The following is a 21982-nucleotide window of genomic DNA, read 5'->3' as shown; positions in this document are numbered from 1 at the left end:
TAATGGGGCTCTTTCTTGCTTGAAATGAATTAGGTGGCATGTTTGGTATAGTATTTGAATGCCCTAAGATTATCTGTTACTGTCCACCCAGATCTCCCATTTCTCGTATGTGGAGACCGAGATAGGAGCCAGCCAAATCTGATATCCTTGGGGGATGTGGCACGGCAAGGCTTAGAGTAGAATGCTGCCCTCCATGGTATGTAATCTTCAGGGCTTTACTACTGCTACTCACTGGCCAAAGTGTTCTCATAGAACCTTTTCTGCCAAGTACTTGGGGAGCCTTTGGTAATTTATTTTTTTTATAGGGCTATACTTGTTATTGCTTAGCACCTAAAAAATGGAAATAACGAATTGGAAAACTATCAGCCAGCCTAGTGTGGTGGTTTTCAAACTCTATTCCATGAAGCTGCCACAGGAGAGTCACCAAGGAAGACCAGTGTGGTGAATTTCAGCACAACTTTTATCTATTTTATATATTGGAATTCCATGTAAGATTTTATTTGCAAAAAACAGCTTCACGGTCCCCTTCCTGCCAAAGTTTGGAAACCAGTGGTGTAATTGGAAGAGCCCTATTTCAGGAAGTTTTAGCACCAGCTCTCTTGTGAGGTAGTTGAAAAAACATTGGAAGAAAGAGAGAATTTGATTGGATAATTTCTATGGTTTCTTCTAGCTCCCAAATAGTATAATTTAAAGATCTGATATCAAGACCATAACCAGACTTGAATTTACTTTTTTCAGGGAAAGGTAAAAAATGTGTCAGAAAGAATTTCAGGTATTAGTCATTTTTGGAAGTGACCATGACATTTCCCAACACTCTGGCCTGACTTTGAGTGTGTTTTGTTTGGCTTATAGTAGGCATGGCTAGTGTGGTCTTGTCCTAGAAGAATCCTGGTGCTTTGAGCCCCTAATCTGACCTCTAGGGTTATTGTCCTCTTGCCTTTGGTGGCTGGCACAAAGACATCATCTGTTTATTGTTATCAGTGAGGTCATGTGACGTTGTGAGCAGATGGCCCTGGTGAAACCTTGACTTTGCAGGTCTTGTCCTATAAACACGACCAACCATTTGTTACATATGATTAAAATATCACTAACAAGGGTAATTTCACATGCTTTTTGGCGAATGTGGTTAGCAGGATGTGACATGACACAGCACTACCTTCTTCCTCCATGTGCCATCTCCCTTGAGGCCTTGTCTCCCCTGCTCACCCCCGTCTCACCCATGCCCTGGATTGCCTTCCAGCTCACCTGCTCCAGATGGGCGGCACAGTGGGAGGACACTGGCAAAGGCAGATGTGTTTATTTTCCGGAGACAAAATGTTTTGCTGCCACAGATGGCAGTGCCTTCGAGCAAATGGCAGCCTTTGACACCACTGCCACACGGCCTGGGCATCTTGACAGACAGAGCTGGCTTACTTTTGGTGATGGGGAAATTGAAAAAAAAAAAATCAAGATGTTCATCTTGAAACTTATGGAATTTCAGTGCAAGCAGCAGTTCTTTTAGACCTGGAGAACAGTTCTTTCCCACCAGATCTCAGTCAGCTAGTCAGCTAACTAGATTTTTCATGATGGGCCAAGAGTTATATGTCTGTTAATTATTCGTTTCCTAGCCCGAATAGGACGTACAGTAAAAACTGAAAACATGTGGCTACACTGAGATGGATATTCAGTGGTACTGTAAAACACATGTGCGTCCCAGGTCACATCTCACAGGAGTCTCTTAGGATTGGAGGTGTCTCATGTCTGCCCCGTTGGAGATAACGCTGTTCTATTTTTAGTGGTCATTTTGACAGATATGCCTTCAAGTTGAGATGTCTTAATTAATATAACAACACTTTGTGCTTATAGTGTTTTCCTACCAAGAAGAATAAGAATTCTGACAGCTGCCCTTTAAAGCAGTTTGCTTATACAGTCATTAGGGCTTGACTAAGTCCATTAGGAAGACAAAGACTTGGATGTTGAATCTTTGTACTTACTCATCTTCTAAGAAAAGAATGGCTTAAGAAGATCCTTCTTTGAAAGTTACTGGCTTTATCAGGAATCCTTTTTTTTTTTTTTTTTTTTTTTTTTTAAATATGTGCTGTTTTTCCCAGCCCTAGTGCTGATAGAGTTAGGAGCTTGCAGGTGTAAAGTCCTCCTCCCTCCCCCTCGCCATCTCTCTCCAGGGGGTTTTATGTGAGAAGGTGTTGCTTTCTCACTCAGAGAGCATATATGTGCTACCCTGTTGGATGCCTGCTGTGAGCAGAGAGAACCCCTGTTCGGGTTGAATGGAATGAGCTTATTGGGTAGCTGGGATTGTGCAACCCCATAATGTCAACTTTTCATTTAAAGCATCTTTCCTACCCACAATGGGGTTGAAGGTAATTGGTCTAAATTCATACTGTTTTGAAACTTGTATACTGAAAATTATGCGATTTCCTATTAAGGCCTGGTTTAAGCCAGGAGCAGCAGAGTACTCTATCTGCTTAGTAAAAACATGCTTTTATTTTGAAAATGTTTACCATTAGAAGTACAGGTTTACCCTACCTTTTAGGATTGCTTTAAATCTGGCCTGTGTGGGCATTCCCTCACACATACTCACAGATACAAATAGACATATACTTTGATGTCTTGATGCCTCTTCCTGTGCCCCCCGTCCCCCCAACCACCCACAGTCCCTAATGCCTTTGTTTTTTTTGTTTTTTTTTTTTTTTAATTTTAATTCCAGTATAGTTAACATACAGTGTTATATTAGTTTCAGGTATACAATGTATGATCTCTTTTTTTATCCTGGCCCAGGATCATGCAGGCATATGAATTCAGGGGCTGATCCCACAAATTCCGTGGGGTTTTCCTGTACTCTCCCCAAAACCAGTTATCTAAAGTGAAAGACAGTGGGAAGTTTTTTTTTTTTTTAAGATTTTATTTATTTCAGAGAGAAAGCACACACAAGTGGGGGTGGGGGTAAAGGGAGAAGCAGACTCCCCGCTGAGCAGGGAGCCCCACGTGGGGCTTGATCCCAGGACCCTGAGATCATGACCTGAGCCGAAGGCAAACACTTAACTGACTGAGCTACCCAGGCACCCTGGACAGTGGGAAGTTTTTGAAGGGGGAAGGAGTTCACCGTTCTGTTTTTTAACCTAGGAGATAGTTACATGTATACTCATTTTATTCATTAAGCTATGGTGTATATTTTATGTACCTTTATATGTATGTGTTACTTCACAAAAAAAAGTTTAAGCAAATAAAAAGAAGGGTAAAAGGGCAAGAAAGCATAACACATTTTTTGAAAAGTTGAAGAAAATAAATATGTTCAGATTTACCATTGCTTTGGGGAGTAGACCATAGAGCAAATAGGATTGATTAGTTTGGAAAGAAAAAAGGCAGGGAGAGGAAATCTGAGTCTTTATAAACTGAAGTAACCTGCCAAAACTCTGCATTGTCTTTCTGATGCCTCCTCATGTGTGCAGTTGTTTATAGCTGAGAAGTTCCACAGGTGCTGATGGTCATCTGTTCAGTAAATCTACGGCCTGCATTGTCCTTGGGGCTGAGGAAACAGGTGCAGAGCTCAGTGAGTGCCTTTAGCTGGAGAAATTGCACTGCAGAGTGACAAGTGCCACAGTGGCCATACAGATAGATAGATGCTCTGGAAACAGAACCTAACCTGAGTCTAAAAAGAACCAGCTGTCATTAAGGCAAAGGTGAAGCAAAAAAGAAAACCAGAAGCACAGATCAGAGACGTGTGTTAGAGTGTGTTAAGTTAGGCACAGGGGTTTTCTAATGATGTTTGGAGCGGGGACGAATAGTTCTCTAAGGCTCCTACTCCTAATATTTTAGCGTTTTAACCAGTTGGATACTGTATATAAATTAGGGCTCCACTGATTGAAAAACAAATATAAATACATAACTCTATATGGTTTTTACTATGTATTCTACATATATAAAATTCACAATCTAAATAGTTTGTTAAATATAGCTGAGATTTTTAGGGGAACGGAAGAGATTGAAACGAGAGAGGTAGTCCATGTTATGAAGAATTTGATGAAAAAATGCTAAAGCAGTGGAACTCTCTGGAAGCTTGTTGACTAGGAGGGGGTTAACATGATCAGATGAGATTTGGTTAGACCATTGGCTCCTCTTTGATGAAGTGTTTGGGGAAAGAAAAGAGAAGCAGGGAGACCAATGAGGAGCTTCCATGTCAATTGAAGAGGTAAGAGGAACTTGCGTTGAACCTTGGCTACGAATGGGGAGCACTGTGTTCTAATAGGAGGGCTCCTAAACACTCTTCTCCCCAGAATTTCCTTAGTATTCTATATCTGGTTGCTGTGGACATCCAGAAACATACACAATCGTGTATAGTCCTAAATAGTCTTTCCCGGCAGACTTATTTATTAACTCAGGAAGGTGAATCAGCTCTGATGTTCAATGTCCATAGATATTCATGGGCGTGCTTAGCATGTGCAACCCGATATCTGCCTTGTAGTGTACAAAGCATGGCTTCTGCACTTGAATTTTTGAGAACTAACTTAACAGTATATGGAATCTTAAATTTTCCCTGGAAACTGCCAGCTCATGAAAAAATTCAAGTGGCCTTGTCGCAGACATGGTGTTGTTGGTTTTACCATTGCACAATCAGCAATTTTATTTTGATGTTATTTGGGAGAAAGCAGTATTTTTGATTAGCAAGTAAAATTAATGTAGAAAACAAATACCGTGTTAACTAGTTGGTATAATAAGGCATCTGTGCCATGTTGCATTTCAACTCATTAAATTTCTAAACTTCTAATTACGATAAGATTACAACTTTAATAGGAGAACTGTTCAAACTTGGGGTTAGTGATGGCTTTAGAGAAGTAAAATTTACAGAAATTTTGGAATTATTGAAGGAGAACTTTAAAATCTAGTTTTGCTAAAAATTGAAATATGCACAATGTTCAATTTTTTTGCTCCTAAAATTCAGATTCAGTTGACATTTATTGGGCACCTACCACTTACTGGGTCTTCTTTCAGAAACTTGAACACAGAATAGCACTGTTTGTTCCTCACAGCTGTCGGGCAGGCAATACCATCCCCATATTCAGATGGGGCACTTGAGGCTCCAGGGCCAAATGACTATCTCAAGTAACAAATGTAAAGTGATAAAGCCACATTTGATCTCGTGTCTTCATTGCTTTTTTCACAAAAATACATCTCTGTCTGAGACTTATAGCATTTAAAATCATAGTTTATTCAAATAATAATTTAAAACGTGTTTGCTTTTAAAGTTTAAAACGTTGGTTGTAATTGCAGTAACATTGCTGAACTTAAGTTCAAGAACTCAGCCAATGTAAGAATTGTTGCCAATGTGTTAAGCAAAACATTTGACGTGAGCTCATCATTGTAAAGGAAAGTGAGGACAGTTCTTGTATTCTGATGATTTCACATCTGCCAGCATCAAACAGGTACACCAAATAGACTTTCAGAGAAGGACCTACGGCGGAGAAAAGAAAAAGGAAAATCTTGGTTAGACAGTCTCATTTTCAGGGTAATGCTTTTGTTTTGTCTTGGGCCTCTAAAAATCAAAGGTTTGCTTGTTTCTGTATTTCTCAAATGAGTGTGGGAATCTATAAATATGGGCCACTTTGTTTTTTAGTGCTACAAGATAAATGTATCCGAAACAGAGAAAAGGCAAATCAGGCAGTCAGTTTAATTTAACTCCTTGTTGTGAAGCTCAGTATAGTAGTCTGATCGGTTTAAACTCCTAGTTTTTTCCAGAGGATTAGGAGGAAACTCTTTCCAACTTCCAACTTCATACCTCCTTTTTTTCCCCCACTCTAAGTGGAAACACTGGATAACAGAGCTGGTCCCAGCTTGTGATCATAAAAGAAAGTCCAGTTTCTTCTCAGCTCCCCAGAACGTCTCTCTTAAACTTAGCAGTGCACGGTCTTCGAGATCGGCTTCTGCTTCATCGTTGCCTTCCACTGTTGACCTGCCTCATCCTTGTCACACTGGCTTTCTCTACTTCATGCCCAGTCACTCGTACTCCCCAGCCTACTGTGTGTTCTTTCTCGTCTCTCTGCTTTTGCTGACCCTGCCACTTTACCAGTCATTCATGCCCGAATGTACTTTCACGTCTCCAAATGGCTAACTTTTAATTGCTGGTTAAGAATCAGTTCAGCATTTTCAGGGAAACTTTCTCTGTACTACTCCCCCCTCCCCCTCCCCCCCCCCCCCCCCCCGCCAAACACACACACACACGTCACCCTCAACTTTGTGGTCTCATGGCAACCTAGGAATAGCTCTGCCAGTGTCCTGTTGTAATTGTTCACTATCTTTCTTCCACATGCAAACACGGGAATGAGTGTTTGTGGAAATGAAACCTCCTAACCGGCTCGTTCTTCATGCAGACTCTTAACTTGGGTTGTACACTCTTTTCTCTTTCCAGAAGCCTCTGGACAGCTCTACTTAAGCTCGTGATCCAAATGAGTTTTTTACATTTGCTCTACCGTCTTTCCCCTTATTGAGAGCCTTAACTCCTCTTTCTCCCTCATCTTCTATTCTTCTAGTTATTAATTCCTGTCAATTCTACCTTCTATAAATATGTCTCATATTCCATTTCTCCCCTTCCATCCCTACTGCTTCTGCAGTGTCCTATGACATGAAAAAAGCTTGACTCAGCAGGCGAATAGGAGTGATTTTCACTGGCTCCTCTTTGGTTTACATGGTGAGGTTCATATTCTTTAGGAAGCCAGTGACCGTATCATCCCAGTTCCTCTGCTTCCTGCTGAAATCACCTAATTCACTAGGTGTACATGTTCCCATATTCACCAGCATCCATAGGAAATGCTAAGTAGCGTCTATTGAATTTAAAGTCAGTAGAGCATGTAACTCTTGATCTTGGTGTTATGAGTTCGAGCCCCATGTTGGGTGTAGAGATTACTTTAAAAAGTAAAATCTTTTAAAAATAATAATAAAATAAAATATAGTCCCATTTTAAATGCAAAAGTGAAGTTGATTGGGGTATCTGCCCATTTCATAATTACCCTATGTTCTGGTCTCAGCTCTTGCAGGATTTGGTTGAAGCCTTTTATAAATTGTGTACATTTATACTTAAAGCATAATTACCATTATTATTTAGAACAGGAGATTAATGGGTTTCCTTAAAAAGGACTGTGTTGGAGAGGTTTAAAGTCAGAATACAGATGCCCTGTATTGTTTAGGTGCTAGGGAAAGCTGTTCTTCCCCAGCCCCGTCTATAGAACCACAGCCTTGTAGAGCTAGAAAAGGTACATAGGTTGTGAAGACAGTTGGAAGTTGCTCTGTGTTTTTTTTAAGTGTTTAATGTGTTTAAAAAATCTCTGTGTTTTTTTTAAGTGTTTGATATAATGAACATTGCAATTCTAATATAGGTAAAAAGTCCTTTAAAAATTAAAATTAAAAATTAAAATTAATTAAAAATTGACATTGAAATTTTAAATTTATTTATTAGAGGGGGGGAGCATAGGCGTGTTGGGGGGAGGGGCAGAGGGAGAGAGAGAAAATCTCAAGCAGACTCCCCACTGAGCACGGAGCCAGAGGCAGGAACCCTGAGATCTTGACTGGAGCTGAAATCAAGAGTTGGACATTCAGCTGACTGAGCCACCCAAGTGCTCTGACATTGAAATTTTAAAATTATGCCATCAAACCCATGCAAAGCAGGTAGCTAGTAAATGCTGTTGATTATTGGAAACAAGCTCTTGATTCAGAGTTCAGAGCATCAGTATAAGGAAATGATAACTGATCCATTTGTTTATTAATTTGTAAAATTGGGCATTGGCAAAGCAGTATGGTATTGGTATCTGCTTCTCACCACAGGTATTTATTGAGTACTTACTACATATTTTATATAGTTTTAGACCCTTTAGGGGAGTCATGTGGTCTGATATTAAACCTGCCCTTTTAAAACTTAAAATATTGGTCATGTAAGATGTGGTAAATGAAACAGAGAACAATAGATGCTATATGCAAAATAGTATATCCTGAAATATTTGAGTGTTAAGCTGACATTTACATATTGAATCATATTTTCACACTAATTTCCATTTTGTGGAGGCAGCATGGTTTCCTAGAAAAGCACACAGGACTTGGAATCAGAAGCCTAAATACTGGTCCTGACACTAATTAGCTCTGTGGCTTAGGGCACATCACTGTCCCTTCTTTGAACTTGAGTCCCCACATTTGTAAAAGGGATGTTGGATAAACTAGTTGAGCTTTCTTCTAATTCTGTAAACTGCATTTTTGTGAAATACTCTCAGTGCCAAAAGATGGGATTTTAGGAAGCTTTGACAGTCAGCTGGGGTAAAACAAATAGCATGCACTGTCCCTTCAAAGCCCAGTCTCTGTTTAGTGTATTTAGAAGTCTACTTATTAAAGCACTGTCATCACTAGACAGACTCCTTTGTCCTGTTGGTGGTTCTGCATCTCCTTCCAGATTACTCTAGGAATGGAAGTATGCTTCACACGCTGCTTAACGTTCCAAGGTACAGCACAGTGCAAAAGAAACCGCACCTCCAAAGCACCTCACTCCTGGTGACATCGTCCTATTCAATTAGAGGTGGCAAAGGCTGGCCTGACTCCAAAGGAAGACTGTCAATTCCTCTCTTTTTCTGTGTCCACGCTCGGCGGGATGCTTCCTCACGCCCACCTCTCTCCCCCTTGCTGTGACTTTGGCTTCCGCCAGATGTCACACCGCTGCTTGTCACCGCCCAGACTCTCGTCGCTGATTTTGTTGTTTCAGTGTATTTATCACAACTGTTCTCTTCAGCTGTAAAATTTATGGAATTTCACACTCTTCTTAATCACTACAGTGTTTCTTTTTCATGAGAGAGGGGGTATACAAGGAGTTGTATGTACAAGGGTTGGAGGGGGGGAAACGCTCCACCTAACTTGAGGAAAGTTTATATCTGTGTACCATCCCACGCCCAAATACACAAAGTGGAACTGAGCTCAGTTGTACAGGGCACAGGTATTAGGAAGTCCATTTCAATCCTAGGGAGAAGTGCGCAAGAGATGTGCTTATTGGCTAATTTCCCGGGCTTAAATTTTATCCCTTTTCTCAACCAAAAAAGGGGGTCTTTTGGTTGGTTCTTAGTGGGACATCTCGATATTATTATCTAGTCAGATCTGTTAATAATACAGTCAGATCCTAAAAGTGCTAGTCGTGATGGTGATTATGGTGATAATAACTAATCTGTATTATTACTGTGTAACAGGCATTTGCATTGGACACTTTACATTTACTGTTATTATCCCTGTTGTATAGATGAAGAAATCTCAAAATGACTTAAAGCTCTCCACTTTAAAATAACCTTATGTCATGTATTGGCGGGGGTGCAGAAGAGGGAGAGAGTGAATCTTAAGCAGGCTCCTCACCCAGTGTGGAGCCAGTCGCTAGGCTTGATCTCACAACCCTGAGATCATGACCTGGGCTGAAATCAAGAGTCAGACACTTAACTGACTGAGCCACCCAGGCGCCTCCCGTGTATTTTTTTAAGATTTTATTTATTTATGTGAGAATGAGAGAGCATGAGCAGGGGGAGGGGCGGAGGGAGAAGAGTAAGTAGACTTCCTGCTGAGCAGAGAGCCCGACGCTATGGGCTCAATCCCAGGACCCTGTGATCATGACCTGAACTGAAGTCAAAAGTCAGATGCTTAGCCAGCTGAGCCACCCAGGCTCCCCACTGTGTATTTTTTTTTTTAAGGGAGGAAAAGATAGCACATTTGTCATTTGTCTAGCGTTGCCCACCCCCCACTTGTAAAAAGAGGCGAAATTTTGGTGGTACCTTGTTTTAGAAGCTAAAATTCATTTTGCGGTACCAGGGTGGTTCATTTAAATTTTTTCTTTGTCTATCAATTAGATACAACTTTAAGCATTTTGCACTGCAAACCGTTGATGGTGATCGTCAAGGCTCTTGGGCAGAGAGTGTCTCATCTAAATGTTTGGATTCATTTATTGGTCATCTGGACGTTTAGGTTAGTTCAAAATTATATATGATATTCAGTCGTAGCCTCTGTTGTGAAGGATCTTGACATACAAGATACAGCTCCTTGCCTTGGGGACCTCATAACTTTGTTTCATTACCTAGACTTGCTATCTAAATAATTAGAATAATGGTGGCAACCAAAGACTAGGATTATATCATGCACAGAACAAAGATTACTTTGCAAAGAATAGAGATTTCCTAGCAAATCTGTGATGATTGATTAGTGTTCCCATTACACCGGAATAATTGGCGGATTCTCACAGGGAATGCTGATCGTGCGATAGAATGGGACTGATGAAAAAGTAGCTAGAAAGTGAGGCCTGGCACTCAGGTGGACATATCTATAGTGACAGAAACAGCATGAAAATACTTAATAAATAAGTAAATGGTATTTACTCTCCCAAGTCTGCATGTAGGGTTTGTTTTTGTTTTTATATTTTCAGGCTTCCGGAAAATCTCTAGGTCTCCAGGCCTGTGATCAATCTCAAGATAGGTTAGGGTAGGCTGACTGAAGTGGATGTGCTCTAAGTTAGGATGCTTATGAATGTCTTTGACAGCGAATACAATCACCTTAAGGCCCCCGAAAAGCATCTGGGAGGGGGAGAGGACGAAACTATCATTTACTGCGTTTCTCCCGTGTGTCAGGCAGTGTGCTAGGCACTTGTTATTATTGCCCTTCCATGTCCCTTTATGAAGACATATATGAGGAATTACATTTCGGTGCTAGGTGTAGGTGGGCTTCTCCTGAGTACTTGCCCTGTGTATTTCATGGGCACTGTGAACTTCATAGGTGATTGTTTCTCTAGTAATAATTTTAGCATTTATCGAGTCTTTACTGTGTCTTAGGCACTATGCTTTTGCTTATATGCATTATCTCTTTGAATCTTCACTGTAGCTCTTTTGTGTAGGTATTAGCCCATGTTTTTAATGGGAACACTAAAATTCAGCGAAGTTAAGTCACTAGCTTTTCTAAGGCCACGCATTAGTAAGATATCCAGATTTCGAACTCAAGTCTAAGTGCATAGTGTAACCCAGCTTTTTTTCCTCTAAGATACTTATTTATGCTTTTATTCTCCCTTCATTCAATTCTAAATGCCTGACCAGTAGCCTCAATTTTTCTGTACTTAGCAACCCATGTCTAAAGGGAGGTAGAAAGGGAAGGACCTAGGAGTCTAGCAAGAAGCAACAATGTGTGGGCATTCAGAGAGATGCTGGCAGTCTATTTAAACTTGAGTGAATTCTTGGAAGTAGAACCTATTACTTTCTGACATTTGTTTAGTAATTTTCCTCATCTTGTGGCACTAGGCATTAGCCACATCTAAATTAAAATGTGTAATGCTTTCTGGTATGATCATTACTCAATCAGCAAATATTTATTGAGCATATACTATATTGCTTGTATATCGTTGAACAAACCATACATAATCCTGCCTTCATGGAGCTTATAATTGGCATAAATATTTGAATAGCTGGGTTGTAGCTTACACATAAGCATTTCCCTAAACACACCACCAGCAGTCACACATGTGTATGAGGTCAGGATAGCACAAAATTGAAGGGCTTGGAATTTGTCTCATTCCTGGAAAGTGGTAAGGAATCAAGAATATGAGGGACTGTAACAGTCAAGAAACCCACAACTATGGCTTTGTCACTTTGAACACCAAGATTCTGAGAGGAGCAGGAGTGACAGTATACAAGACTTTATTCGAAATTTTAAAAAACTAGTGTGAGCCAGAGACTTCTGATGGAGCATTGTCAGAATTTCAGAAACTGCAAGTTGTTACACAGATGTATTGATTTAATTAGTCTAGATAACACCATTTATTTATGCTGGAGCATCTCACACTTGCAAAAGTCGGTAATTCGAAGTCACACAATAATTTGTGAGTTATCTTCTCTACCCCGTGTTGTGGCTTCTGAATACCGACTTTGATGAGTGCATGTATCAGATGCTTCAGCATAAATAAATGATATTATATAGACCAGTTAAGTAATACAGTTTGCTTTTGAAGTTCCACTGATACAGTTTCATGTAAAATCTTTTGGTGGTGGCTCTTAAAATCACGTGTTTTAAACACAGAGTAATCTCATAGTGTAGACAAGATCTTCACTGGAGACAGAACGTATCTGGGTTGCTTAGATTTCTTGGGGTAGCTGAGTGGATCCTTAACTTACCTTTCCAACTTGATAAAATTGTTCTGGTTGACCGTACAGTGGGTATTTTGGCCCGTGAACAAAGAATAGTAGAGTTAACCTCTTAGCAAAAAGACGAACTTTTTTGGTGATAGGTAAGAGACTTTGTTATGAAATCTCTTAGGGAAGAAAACCAGCTAGAATCCCCATCTCTGCCATCTCTGTCTCCCCCACCGCCCCTTGTTCTTCTTTCTGTTTCTTTTTTGCTACTCCACTTTTAACAACAACAACACGAAGGTATTCTATGTCTGCCTGATTTTACCAGTACTGTTTTCACACTTAGAAAAAAATTCTGTTAGGTATACATTTTTATCTTTAGCTAATTTAAACGGTTTTGTCTTTGTCGTTTAAAGTGATAAGCTATCGAAGAGAGACTGGGGTATGGCTAATATTCTAGGAAATTTAGGTAGCATCTTTTCTTCCAGAGTTTGGGATGCTCACCTCTCTTATTTTTTCTCACCATACTCCCTGGAAGATAGAAAGGGGAAGGATTAATTAACCCAGTTTTACACATAAGGAAACAGAAGCTCATAGGGGTTAAGTGTCTTGCTTAAGGCCAGACGTACTAAGAACATAGTTGTAGAATGTGGCAGAAAGTTCCAGAGCTTAGCAGAGTGCAGCACACTGCCCACCGGAAATGTGACAGGCGGGTAATTACTTTCTCGGAAGACTTGACTACTGCTGGTCAGTTCTTCCTCCTCTCAGACCGCCCCCAGTTCTTCCTCCTCTCAGACCGCCCCCCATCTTATCCCGAAGGCAGAAACTTGTTTGCAGTTTAGGGCTACTCTGTAGTCTTTAGGAAATGTTACTAGGACAACTGGCTTGGAGTTCCAAGTAAGTATATAGTGTTTTCATGTGTTCTTCTAACATGAGTTTCTTCAAGCTTCCAAATGCCCATTTAATCATTGTTTGAAGAATGTGAGATGTCACTTTTAAGACCACTAGCTGTTATTACTTTATACCCTATAAAAGGGCATGTAAATATATTCAGTTTCATTTAATGTGCATTAATAGAATATATAAGTTTAAGGATGGGCACGTAACCTTAAGCAAGGCCTGCTCACTACCCACTGAGGCAAATGTAAGATGAAAAACACATTTTGCAGTGAAAAAGGAAGCCATGTGAAATGAGAGTCTCACCACTGATGCCTAGGGGCATAGACAGGCTGAATTTAACATGGTAAATGGCCCAGCTGGTTTCGAAAAAAGTAAGCATCCGTTTGGAGATGAAGAGCAAGGCAGACTTAGTCAAGGTCCTTTGTAAAAACTTGCATGTTTAGATTTGCTGGTAATACAAAGAAAGGACGCCTGTTAATTATTTTATATTTGTCTCATTGATATAAATTACTTTTTAGTTATCTTAGGAGAGCCTTGTTATATGAGAAAAATGTTATTAGTATTTCACTTAAATCTACAGTTCTTCTAGTATTACTATGTTTCCACAGTTCTAGCGTATTTATGGACTTCCATTATTAGTGTCTGCACTAAAAGTTTAGTGATTTGAGGGGTGCTTGACTGGCTCAGTTGAGTACAGCATGCAACTCTTGATCTAAGGGTTGTGAATTTGAGCTCTGCATTGAGTGTGGAGCCTACTTAAAATTAAAAGTTAAAAAAAAAACTTCAGTGATGTCACTTAAATTTTTGAGACCTACTCTCTTTCTGCACCCCAAGAGTTGTTTCTTTAATACTGGGGCATACGGTCTACCACTTGAGATTTTGGTCCAGGTGCCCAGACTGAACCTGTTTATTTTGGAAGATGTGGTTGGGGCTGCTGCTTTCTTTAGTCTATGGCCTGACACTCTCAGAACTGTGTTTGTTGGTTTCAGCAATCAGGAAAGACAGAAGAGCACCATGCTTTCTGCCTTTGAAATGCTTTTGTAACAAGTTCTTGTCCATAGGCATTAAGAAGAAAGCAGTTTTTTGGTTTGTCTTTTTTTTTTTTTAAACCTTTAAGTGCTCCCAATGCTCTTCTGTTCAGAGAAAGGAAGCCAACCTCCCTGATACCTCCTACCGCACTCTCGGACCTTTAGATTTCTCTCAATTTTTACTTTCATCATGATTTATTTAGCTGCTGCTGTTTTCTTACTCATCAAGAATTGGAACGTTCCCATTTGTCATGGAAAGAGTTGTTGGTGTTACTGCTTTGACCATGTCTTTCTTTTGTAGACCCCGTATCACGTCAACCTCCTCCTGGCTGGCTACGATGAGCATGAGGGTCCAGCTCTCTACTACATGGACTACCTGGCAGCCTTGGCCAAGGCTCCTTTTGCAGCCCACGGCTATGGTGCCTTCCTGACTCTCAGTATCCTGGACCGATACTATACACCAAGTAAGTTGTAGCACACTACAGGTAGAGAGTAGTAGCAGAGTCCCGTCCTCAGCTGCTTCCTGGGTTTGCACACCACCCCTCTGCTCCTGGTGGTCGGGACTTGAACAGATGATAGATCCTAGGTAGCACATCAGCTGCCTTGTGGAAGCTGCTCTCCCCCCGTGCGTCAGGACGGTTATCGAAAGGCTAATAAGAGTCTCTTTTTTGCTAGACAAAAAGAGATACTCCGTATGTGCAGAACTGGGTTTTGTTTTGTTTTAAAGGGTGTTGGAAAGGGAAGAAGAAAGGGGGGGTAAACAGAAGGGGGAATGAACCATGAGAGACTATGGACTCTGGGAAACAAACTGAGGGCTTTAGAGGAGTGGGGGGTTTGGGATAGGCCGGTGATGGGTATTCAGGAGGGCACACATTGCATGGTGCACTGGGTGTTATACGCAAACAATGCATCATGGAACTTTACATCAAAAACTAGGGATGTACTGTATGGCGACTAACATAACATAATAAAAAATTATTATAAAAAAATACAGTGTGTTGGAGTAGTGAGTAAAACTAATTTTTCAGTTTTTTAACTCATTTTGCCCAGCCTAGATGCTTATTAGCATCTCAGCCATAAAGAGTGAGCAAGTAAACCAAGTGGTTTGTGCGTTTGTTTTGAGCTTGTGAGGATGAACAGGTCCCCAGCCTGACAACTGAGGATTTCTTTGCTTAAATGTTAAAGCTTTTGAAGGCCACGAGCCCTTCCCTTGGTTCTTATCACCCAATGGCTGCCCCTCCTGTAAGAAAAAGCTGGCTCTCTCCTTGCCTGTAAATTGTTAGCTTGGCAAAGCTTCCAGCGCAGGAATGCTTTTGTGGTAAGTTCTGTCTTTTGACTCCAATCCTAACCTTGATTTTCGCCACTGTGAGCAATAGGCACTTGGGCTTTTTCACATTTATAGGCTGTAGATGCAGCACAGATGGCCACTTCGCTCCCTAAATTCCATTCTTCCCTGTCAGTGCGGGAAAAATCTGGCTTCTCCACTCTTTTTTGGTGCTGCCCTCTCCCTCAACCTTAGCCATGCCAGAGCTCTAGGCCACATCCTAAAAAGATTTAGCCTGGCCTCCTAATGACCGTTTCTTGATTTGGCATCTGGCAGTAATACAGCTGATTTGCCCACCAAAATCACCACTAACCACCCCTGAAGCCTAACTGCATAATATGTCATCCCAGTTTGCCATGCTTGTGCACAGTTCCTTTGGCTCCGATTCTATGAGAGTCTCAGCCCTATCCCATGAATTCTCTTTCCATTGTTAAACGGAGACCCAGCTGGGAAAGTGAGGCTAAAACTCCGGCCCTGTCCTCCCTTTCCCTGACTTGCAGCTGGCTGGGGCAGATGGAACTGATTTAAGCCCTGGTCTAAAGGGGGGGAGGGTGCGGGTGCGGGTGCGTGTCAGGGTGAGGGGGATGGGCTATAAAAGAGGCAAGCCGCTGGACTTCTCTAGAGGCAGGCCTGGCCATGGGAGGCAGAATTCCGTCATGCTTACCCTTCTCTGTAGCAAATCAATTTGCGATGGCTAGTGGCTGCCAGAGCACTGGGTCTGGGGCACCTTCCACTGCATGTGGAATAAGTTTGTTGCAAGCTAGAAGGCTAGGCATTTTTTTTGCCATTTCCATTTGTGTAGCATACTGACCTGAAGAAGTTTGAAAGGTAAAAGTTGTGGCAGAGAGTTGGACTTAATGGCAACACCTTGAGTGCGTGGCCTCTGTTCTCTTTCAGCTATCTCTCGTGAGAGGGCAGTGGAGCTTCTTAGGAAATGTCTAGAGGAGGTGAGTAGCTCCCACAGGATCCCGAAAGGAATGTTTATCTCTGTCTGCCAGTATTGTTCCATTCCTCGGTTGCATTTTTTTCTGATCTTTGCCAGAAGGTGTAATAAATACCCACTAACCAGATGTGAAGTTGCTACCAGGGTTAGAGTTTGGTGGGTAACAAGCTTATTTGGTTTCTCTCATGGGTTTCCTTCCCATCAGTGTCAATTTTACAATTTAGTTACTTTTTACGGGGGCGGGGGGTTCGTCCAGGCTAGTGGTTCTCAGATTTTGGTGTGTATAATCTAGGGAATTTTTTGTTTGTTTGTTTATTTTTTTTAATTTTTTTAAAGGATTTTTTTTTTTTTAACATTTTATTTACTTATTTGACAGACAGAGACAGCCAGCGAGAGAGGGAACACAAGCAGGGGGAGTGAGAGGGGAAGAAGCAGGCTTCCAGCGGAGGAGCCTGATGTGGGGCTCGATCCCAGGACTCTGGGATCACACCCTGAGCCTAAGGCAGACGTTTACCGGCTGCGCCACCTAGGTGCCCCTGTTTTTGTTTTTAAGTAGATTCATGACTATCCCACTCCCACCTCCACCCCTGATTCTTTTTTTTTTTCTTTTTTTAAAGATTTTATTTATTTATTTGACAGAGATAGAGACAGCCAGCGAGAGAGGGAACACAAACAGGGGGAGTGGGAGAGGAAGAAGCAGGCTCACAGCGGAGGAGCCTGATGTGGGGCTCGATCCCATAACGCCGGGATCACGCCCTGAGCCGAAGGCAGACGCCCAACCGCTGTGCCACCCAGGCGCCCCTCCACCCCTGATTCTGATTGATTTGTCCGGTATAGAGCCAAGTGTTTACTTAGCAGTGTCAGCTGATGTTGCTACAGGTGGTAACTGTGATATATATACTTCAAGGACTATTGCTGCCCTAGACTTTATACCTGCTCTATTCTTGTGCCACTGGGAGTTGCCATGCTGTCTGCTCTCTCAGAGTGCGTTAGTTTGGAGAGAAAGCCTTCCCTGAGAATTCAGAAGGCCATGGAAAGCAGCTAGGAAAGCTTTAAGCAGAAAAGGAGAGTAGCCTTTAGTTTACGACGCTAGGAACACGGACCCCACCCATTCCAGTACTAGTCCTAAGAGTCTTTGGCGTACGGATGGAGGAGGAGGAGGAAGAGAAAGCAGCTCCCTTAGGATTGTTAATTCTTTTGCTGTCTTTGTGGCCTAAGGATGAACCCGAATTTGTGGTCTAGTGAGAGAGTAGGAGGGTAGGAGCGTTGGCCATAATGTCAATTTGCCTCTTATACAATCCTTCATTTTCAGTCCACAGTGCCCCCTCCTTCTTGTTTACGAACCCCCTTTCCAAAGCAGAAGCTGAGAATAGACTCATGTGCTCTCCTTAACCATTCATCTGAGAGACCGTATTAGTCCAGCAGTCGTAAGTGTTAAAAGGGCCGCTAGGGAGAAGGCACTGGCATATCAAGTGCTCTGAGACTTTATTCACTGTGGACCCTAAGGGTGACCATTTTAGAAACTCACATTTCCTTATTGTCACCTTTTCTTGATTTTGGAGCTTGTTTCTGGATATAGGAGTCATTGGCTAGAGGGGACTCAGGAAATGGTAGGTTGTTGACGCCCAGTCCTCAGCTGTAAAGGAGATGGGAAATATGGGAGGGCGGACTCATGCCTGGGGAGGTGGACATCTCTGACATATGCTCCTAAGGGAGCAAGTAGAGAGCTTTATGCCTTCTCTCTGAAGACTAAGTCCAGGAAGGGTGGCCACAGAAGCATAGACTTCCTCCCAACTGTGTTCCTCAGTAGTCTCTAGCCAGGTTAGTGAGGGCTGTCTGCTTCCATGCACGTAGACCACAGCTCCTTTGGAACAGCCTCTCAAGCAGAGACTCTTAAGAGAGTGCAGAGATGTTATTTTAATCATAGGTCGGCTTGGATTGCAGGAGTCAGAAGCAGGGGTTGTTCCAAGAGCAGTTCTACCAATGTCCTTCCCACCATGCCTCTAGCTACACACACCCAGGCCTTATATAATATCGGGGGGCCGAGGGTGACTGGAGCAAATTCTTGGGACGTAGGAGTACATTGCTTTGGTCCAAAGCTTATTCCTAGGGCAATCACTCCTTTGTTGGCTTACTACCTTGAGACATTTTAAAAAAGAAGTCTGTGTTTATCAGACTGATGGGTAGCAGACTGTGGGGAATAGAACCTTGACTTGTCTTATTCTTTCATCAGCTGACTGACTGGAGACGAGCTCCCAGCTGCATCTCCCAGTTCTTGCTCACTGCCCCCCAGCCTCCAGCTGCAGTCTGGGCTTGCTTCAGTGTCTGACTACTGACTGCCCCCTGTAGAATATAAGCGCCACAAAAGCAGGGATTTTTATCTGCGTGTATGCCCAGTGCCTCAAAGAGCCTGGCCCATAGTTAGTGCTCAGTAAATACTTTTTGACTGATTTTCTTCATGTCTCTCTGCAGCTCCAGAAACGCTTCATCCTGAATCTGCCAACTTTCAGCGTTCGAATCATTGACAAAAATGGCATCCATGACCTGGACAACATTTCCTTCCCTAAACAGGGCTCCTAACCTTATGCCGTCCCTCCCACTTGCCAGGGAACTTTTTTTGATGTGCTCCTTCATCTTTTTCTACTCTTTTGACGTGCATCCTAGACAGATGGTTAATTCAGAATAAAGCTGAATCTGGATAAATTGAGCTCTCTGGTTTGAGTCTCAGTTTACCTAATATCACCTCAGGACAGAAATGAAGAAAGGATTTTCTGCATTGGACTTTTTCTAGGACTGGTCTTCCTTCTGCCCCTTTCCCTTCATTAATGCTCTAATTGCCCTTTAGCAGCTGACAGCCCTACATTCTGTTTCACTGCCCAGCTTCCTTCCCATTTGGCTCTTTTCTATATCTTGCTCACTAATGCGTCATTCCCCTAAAGCAGTGGTTCTTTTTGCCCCTAAGCTTAATATTTTAAAAATTAATTTGAATAGGTGATACATACACTTAGTAAAAAATGCAAATGATACAAAGTAAAATATTACATAGTAAAAAAATTACAAAGTAAAAGAAATTATAAAGTAATTACATAGTAAAAAATATTTCTCCTTTCCCTGTAGTTTGATCACCTGCTTCCCTTCCCAGAGGAAACTTCAGCTGCTAATTTCTAATCTGTCCTTTAAGATCTGGGTTATTCCTGTATAATGCATGCACGCACACACACACACACATATCCCTACTTAAAACTGTTTTTAAATGTTCTGCATATTATTTTTTTCATTTAACACTATACTGAAGATTGTTCTGTATCAGTATATATTACCCACAGCTACCTTATTCTTGTTGACAGTTGTGTAATATTCTATTAAATTGATGTACTATAGGCAGTTAACCAGGTATCTGTTTGACTTCCTAATCTAGCTTTTTGGGAATGAATAATGTAGATGTGTTTTGATTAGTGCACTGAAACAGTGGTTCCTAACTGGATGTTTGTATCAGAATCACCTGGGGAGTTTTCTTTTTTTGGGTACATGGTTAGGCTCTACTCCCAGATTCTTTTTTTTTTTAAGATTTTATTCTTTTATTCATTTATTTGAGAGAGAACACAGGTGGGGGGAGGGGCAGAGGGAGAGGGAGAGGGAGAAGCAGACTCCCTGCTGAGCAGGTGGGGCTCAATCCCAGGACCCCAGGATCATGACCAGAGCCGAAGGTAGATGCTTAACCACCCAGGCACCCCTCACTCCCAGATTCTAACCAAGTAGGTTTGGGGCCTAGACATGGGAATATTTTTTAAAGCTTCCCAAGTAATTCTTATCTTCAACCACGATAGAGAACTGCTGGGTGGAAGTTTCTTTAGAGTAGTCCTCAAACTTGAGCCTGGAGGGCTTATTCTCACACAGCTTGCTGGGTCCTACCCCTATAGTTTCTACATGTTTGGGGTGTGGCCTGAGATCTTACATTTCTAACATTTCCAGTCGATGGTGCTGCTGCTGGTCCAGCAACCACACTTCAAACCCCATTTGGTCTTAAACTAAGATAAGGCCTACTTTATCCAGTTCTGTGCTACTCTTAATACCAGATATGGATAGGGTTTTTTTGTTTATCTGAAGTAAAATACCATCTAGCTAAGATGCTATCTACAGATTAGAACATTTGTACTGACAGTATTAACATTAGATTAGAATGTTATACACTTTTTGATACACCAGTGGTAAATGCTTTATACCTTAAGAAGGAAGTTAATCATTGGATAAATGGGGAAAAAGAGATGATTCATATCACCGCAGCCGGCTCAGCCTCTAGTACCACTATGAATATGCAGGGGTTTGGGCTTTTGGCTGGATTCCCGAGTCTTTTTCTAGGGCATCTATTTTTAAAGCTCCACAGGTGATTCTGATGTGGAGTACCACTATAAAATACAGGCGGTCCTGTGTCCTGGTTTGTCCGTCTGTGAAATGGTTAGAATTGTATCTATTCCATGGGGGATAGTTACGAGGATTCCATGAGGTAATGTAAAGCATTTGGAACAGGGCCTGGCCTGCCTATGCGCTCAGTAAGTATATAATTGTTGGTAAACTTGATATTTTGTACCCACACCTCACCAGGAATGAAATGGTTCTCTGCATCTGCACGGTAAGTGTCCCCAGGGCAGTCTAGGTAAGCCCACCATCCCACCCTGATTCCCAGTCTCTTTTCTCCAACCCAGATCTCTTTCCTGGGCTCCAGAGCAGCTTTTTCTTAAGTAGCTCACCTTCCAGCCATAGGGACATCAAATATCATGTCTAAAGCTTAGCTTTACCATCTGCTCCCTCCAGAACTCCTCTCTAGCATTTCATCTTAGATAATAACAGTCACCTAGCTCCCAAGTACCCAAGCCAGAAACCTAGGCATCTTTTTTTTTTTTTTTTAAGGTAATCTTTGTACACAATGTGGGGCTTGAACTCATAACCCTGAGATCAAGGATCAGATGTTCTACCAGTTGGGCCACACAGATGCCCTGGCGCCACTTATTTTTAATAAACTTAATTTAATGGATGCCTGGATGGCTTAGTCGGTTAAGCATCTGCCTTCAGCTCTGGTCGTGGTCCTGGGGTCAAGTCCTGCATCGGGCTCCCTGGGAGCCTGCTTCTCTCTCTGCCTCTCTCTCTCTCTCTCATGAATAAATAAAATCTAAAATAAAACAAATTTGGTTTTACAGAAAAGTTGCAAAGATAATACAGAGTTTCCTTATACCTCTCACATGGTTTCCCCTTAGGTTAACCTCTTACATAGCCACTCTGCATTTGTCAAAACTAAGAAACCATCATTGTTTGGTACATTAGTATTAACTAAACTCCAGCTTTTATTCAGCTTTTACATTTTCCTACTAATGTCCTTTTTCTGTTCTGGAATATAGGCCAGGATACCACATTGTACTCAGCTAGGCACCATTTTTGGTGCCTTCTTTTTCTCCTACCTCACATAGTCACCAAGTTCTAACAGTTTTACTTCCTAAATGTCTTTTAGTAAAAATCTCTATCCCCAGTATTCTGATTTATCCCCCATCATTCTTTCCTGGACTATTTTAACAGCCTCCTACCTTCTCTACTTTTCATCTCTTTCCTCTCTAGTTCTTTCTCTGTACTCTACAAGTTTGATCATCCATACCTCTTTCACTTAAACTTTCTAATGGTTTTCCACTAC

General features: G+C 41.7%; 1 protein-coding gene across 2 annotated transcripts in view; it reads left to right on the top strand.

Moving 5' to 3' along the window:
* The window catches only part of PSMB2 (proteasome 20S subunit beta 2), a 32644-nt gene extending 12953 nt beyond the window's left edge, over nt 1-19691 (top strand). Inside the window, exons 4-6 of one of the 2 annotated variants that reach the window (XM_026516692.4) lie at nt 14337-14499; nt 16257-16306; nt 18775-19691. In XM_026516692.4, the coding sequence (XP_026372477.1) occupies nt 14337-14499; nt 16257-16306; nt 18775-18882 (321 nt within the window). In that variant the 3' untranslated portion in view covers nt 18883-19691. Of the gene's footprint in view, nt 1-14336; nt 14500-16256 lie in introns of both variants that reach the window. The other variant, XM_057305393.1, reaches the window with a different exon arrangement.
* The last annotated feature ends 2291 nt before the right edge of the window (nt 19692-21982 follow it).

Source organism: Ursus arctos, unplaced genomic scaffold (assembly GCF_023065955.2).
Source record: "Ursus arctos isolate Adak ecotype North America unplaced genomic scaffold, UrsArc2.0 scaffold_32, whole genome shotgun sequence".
Classification (NCBI taxonomy): Eukaryota; Metazoa; Chordata; class Mammalia; order Carnivora; family Ursidae; genus Ursus; species Ursus arctos.
The sequence above is the reverse complement of the archived record's forward strand: the minus strand, read 5'-3'. Positions and strand labels throughout refer to the sequence as shown.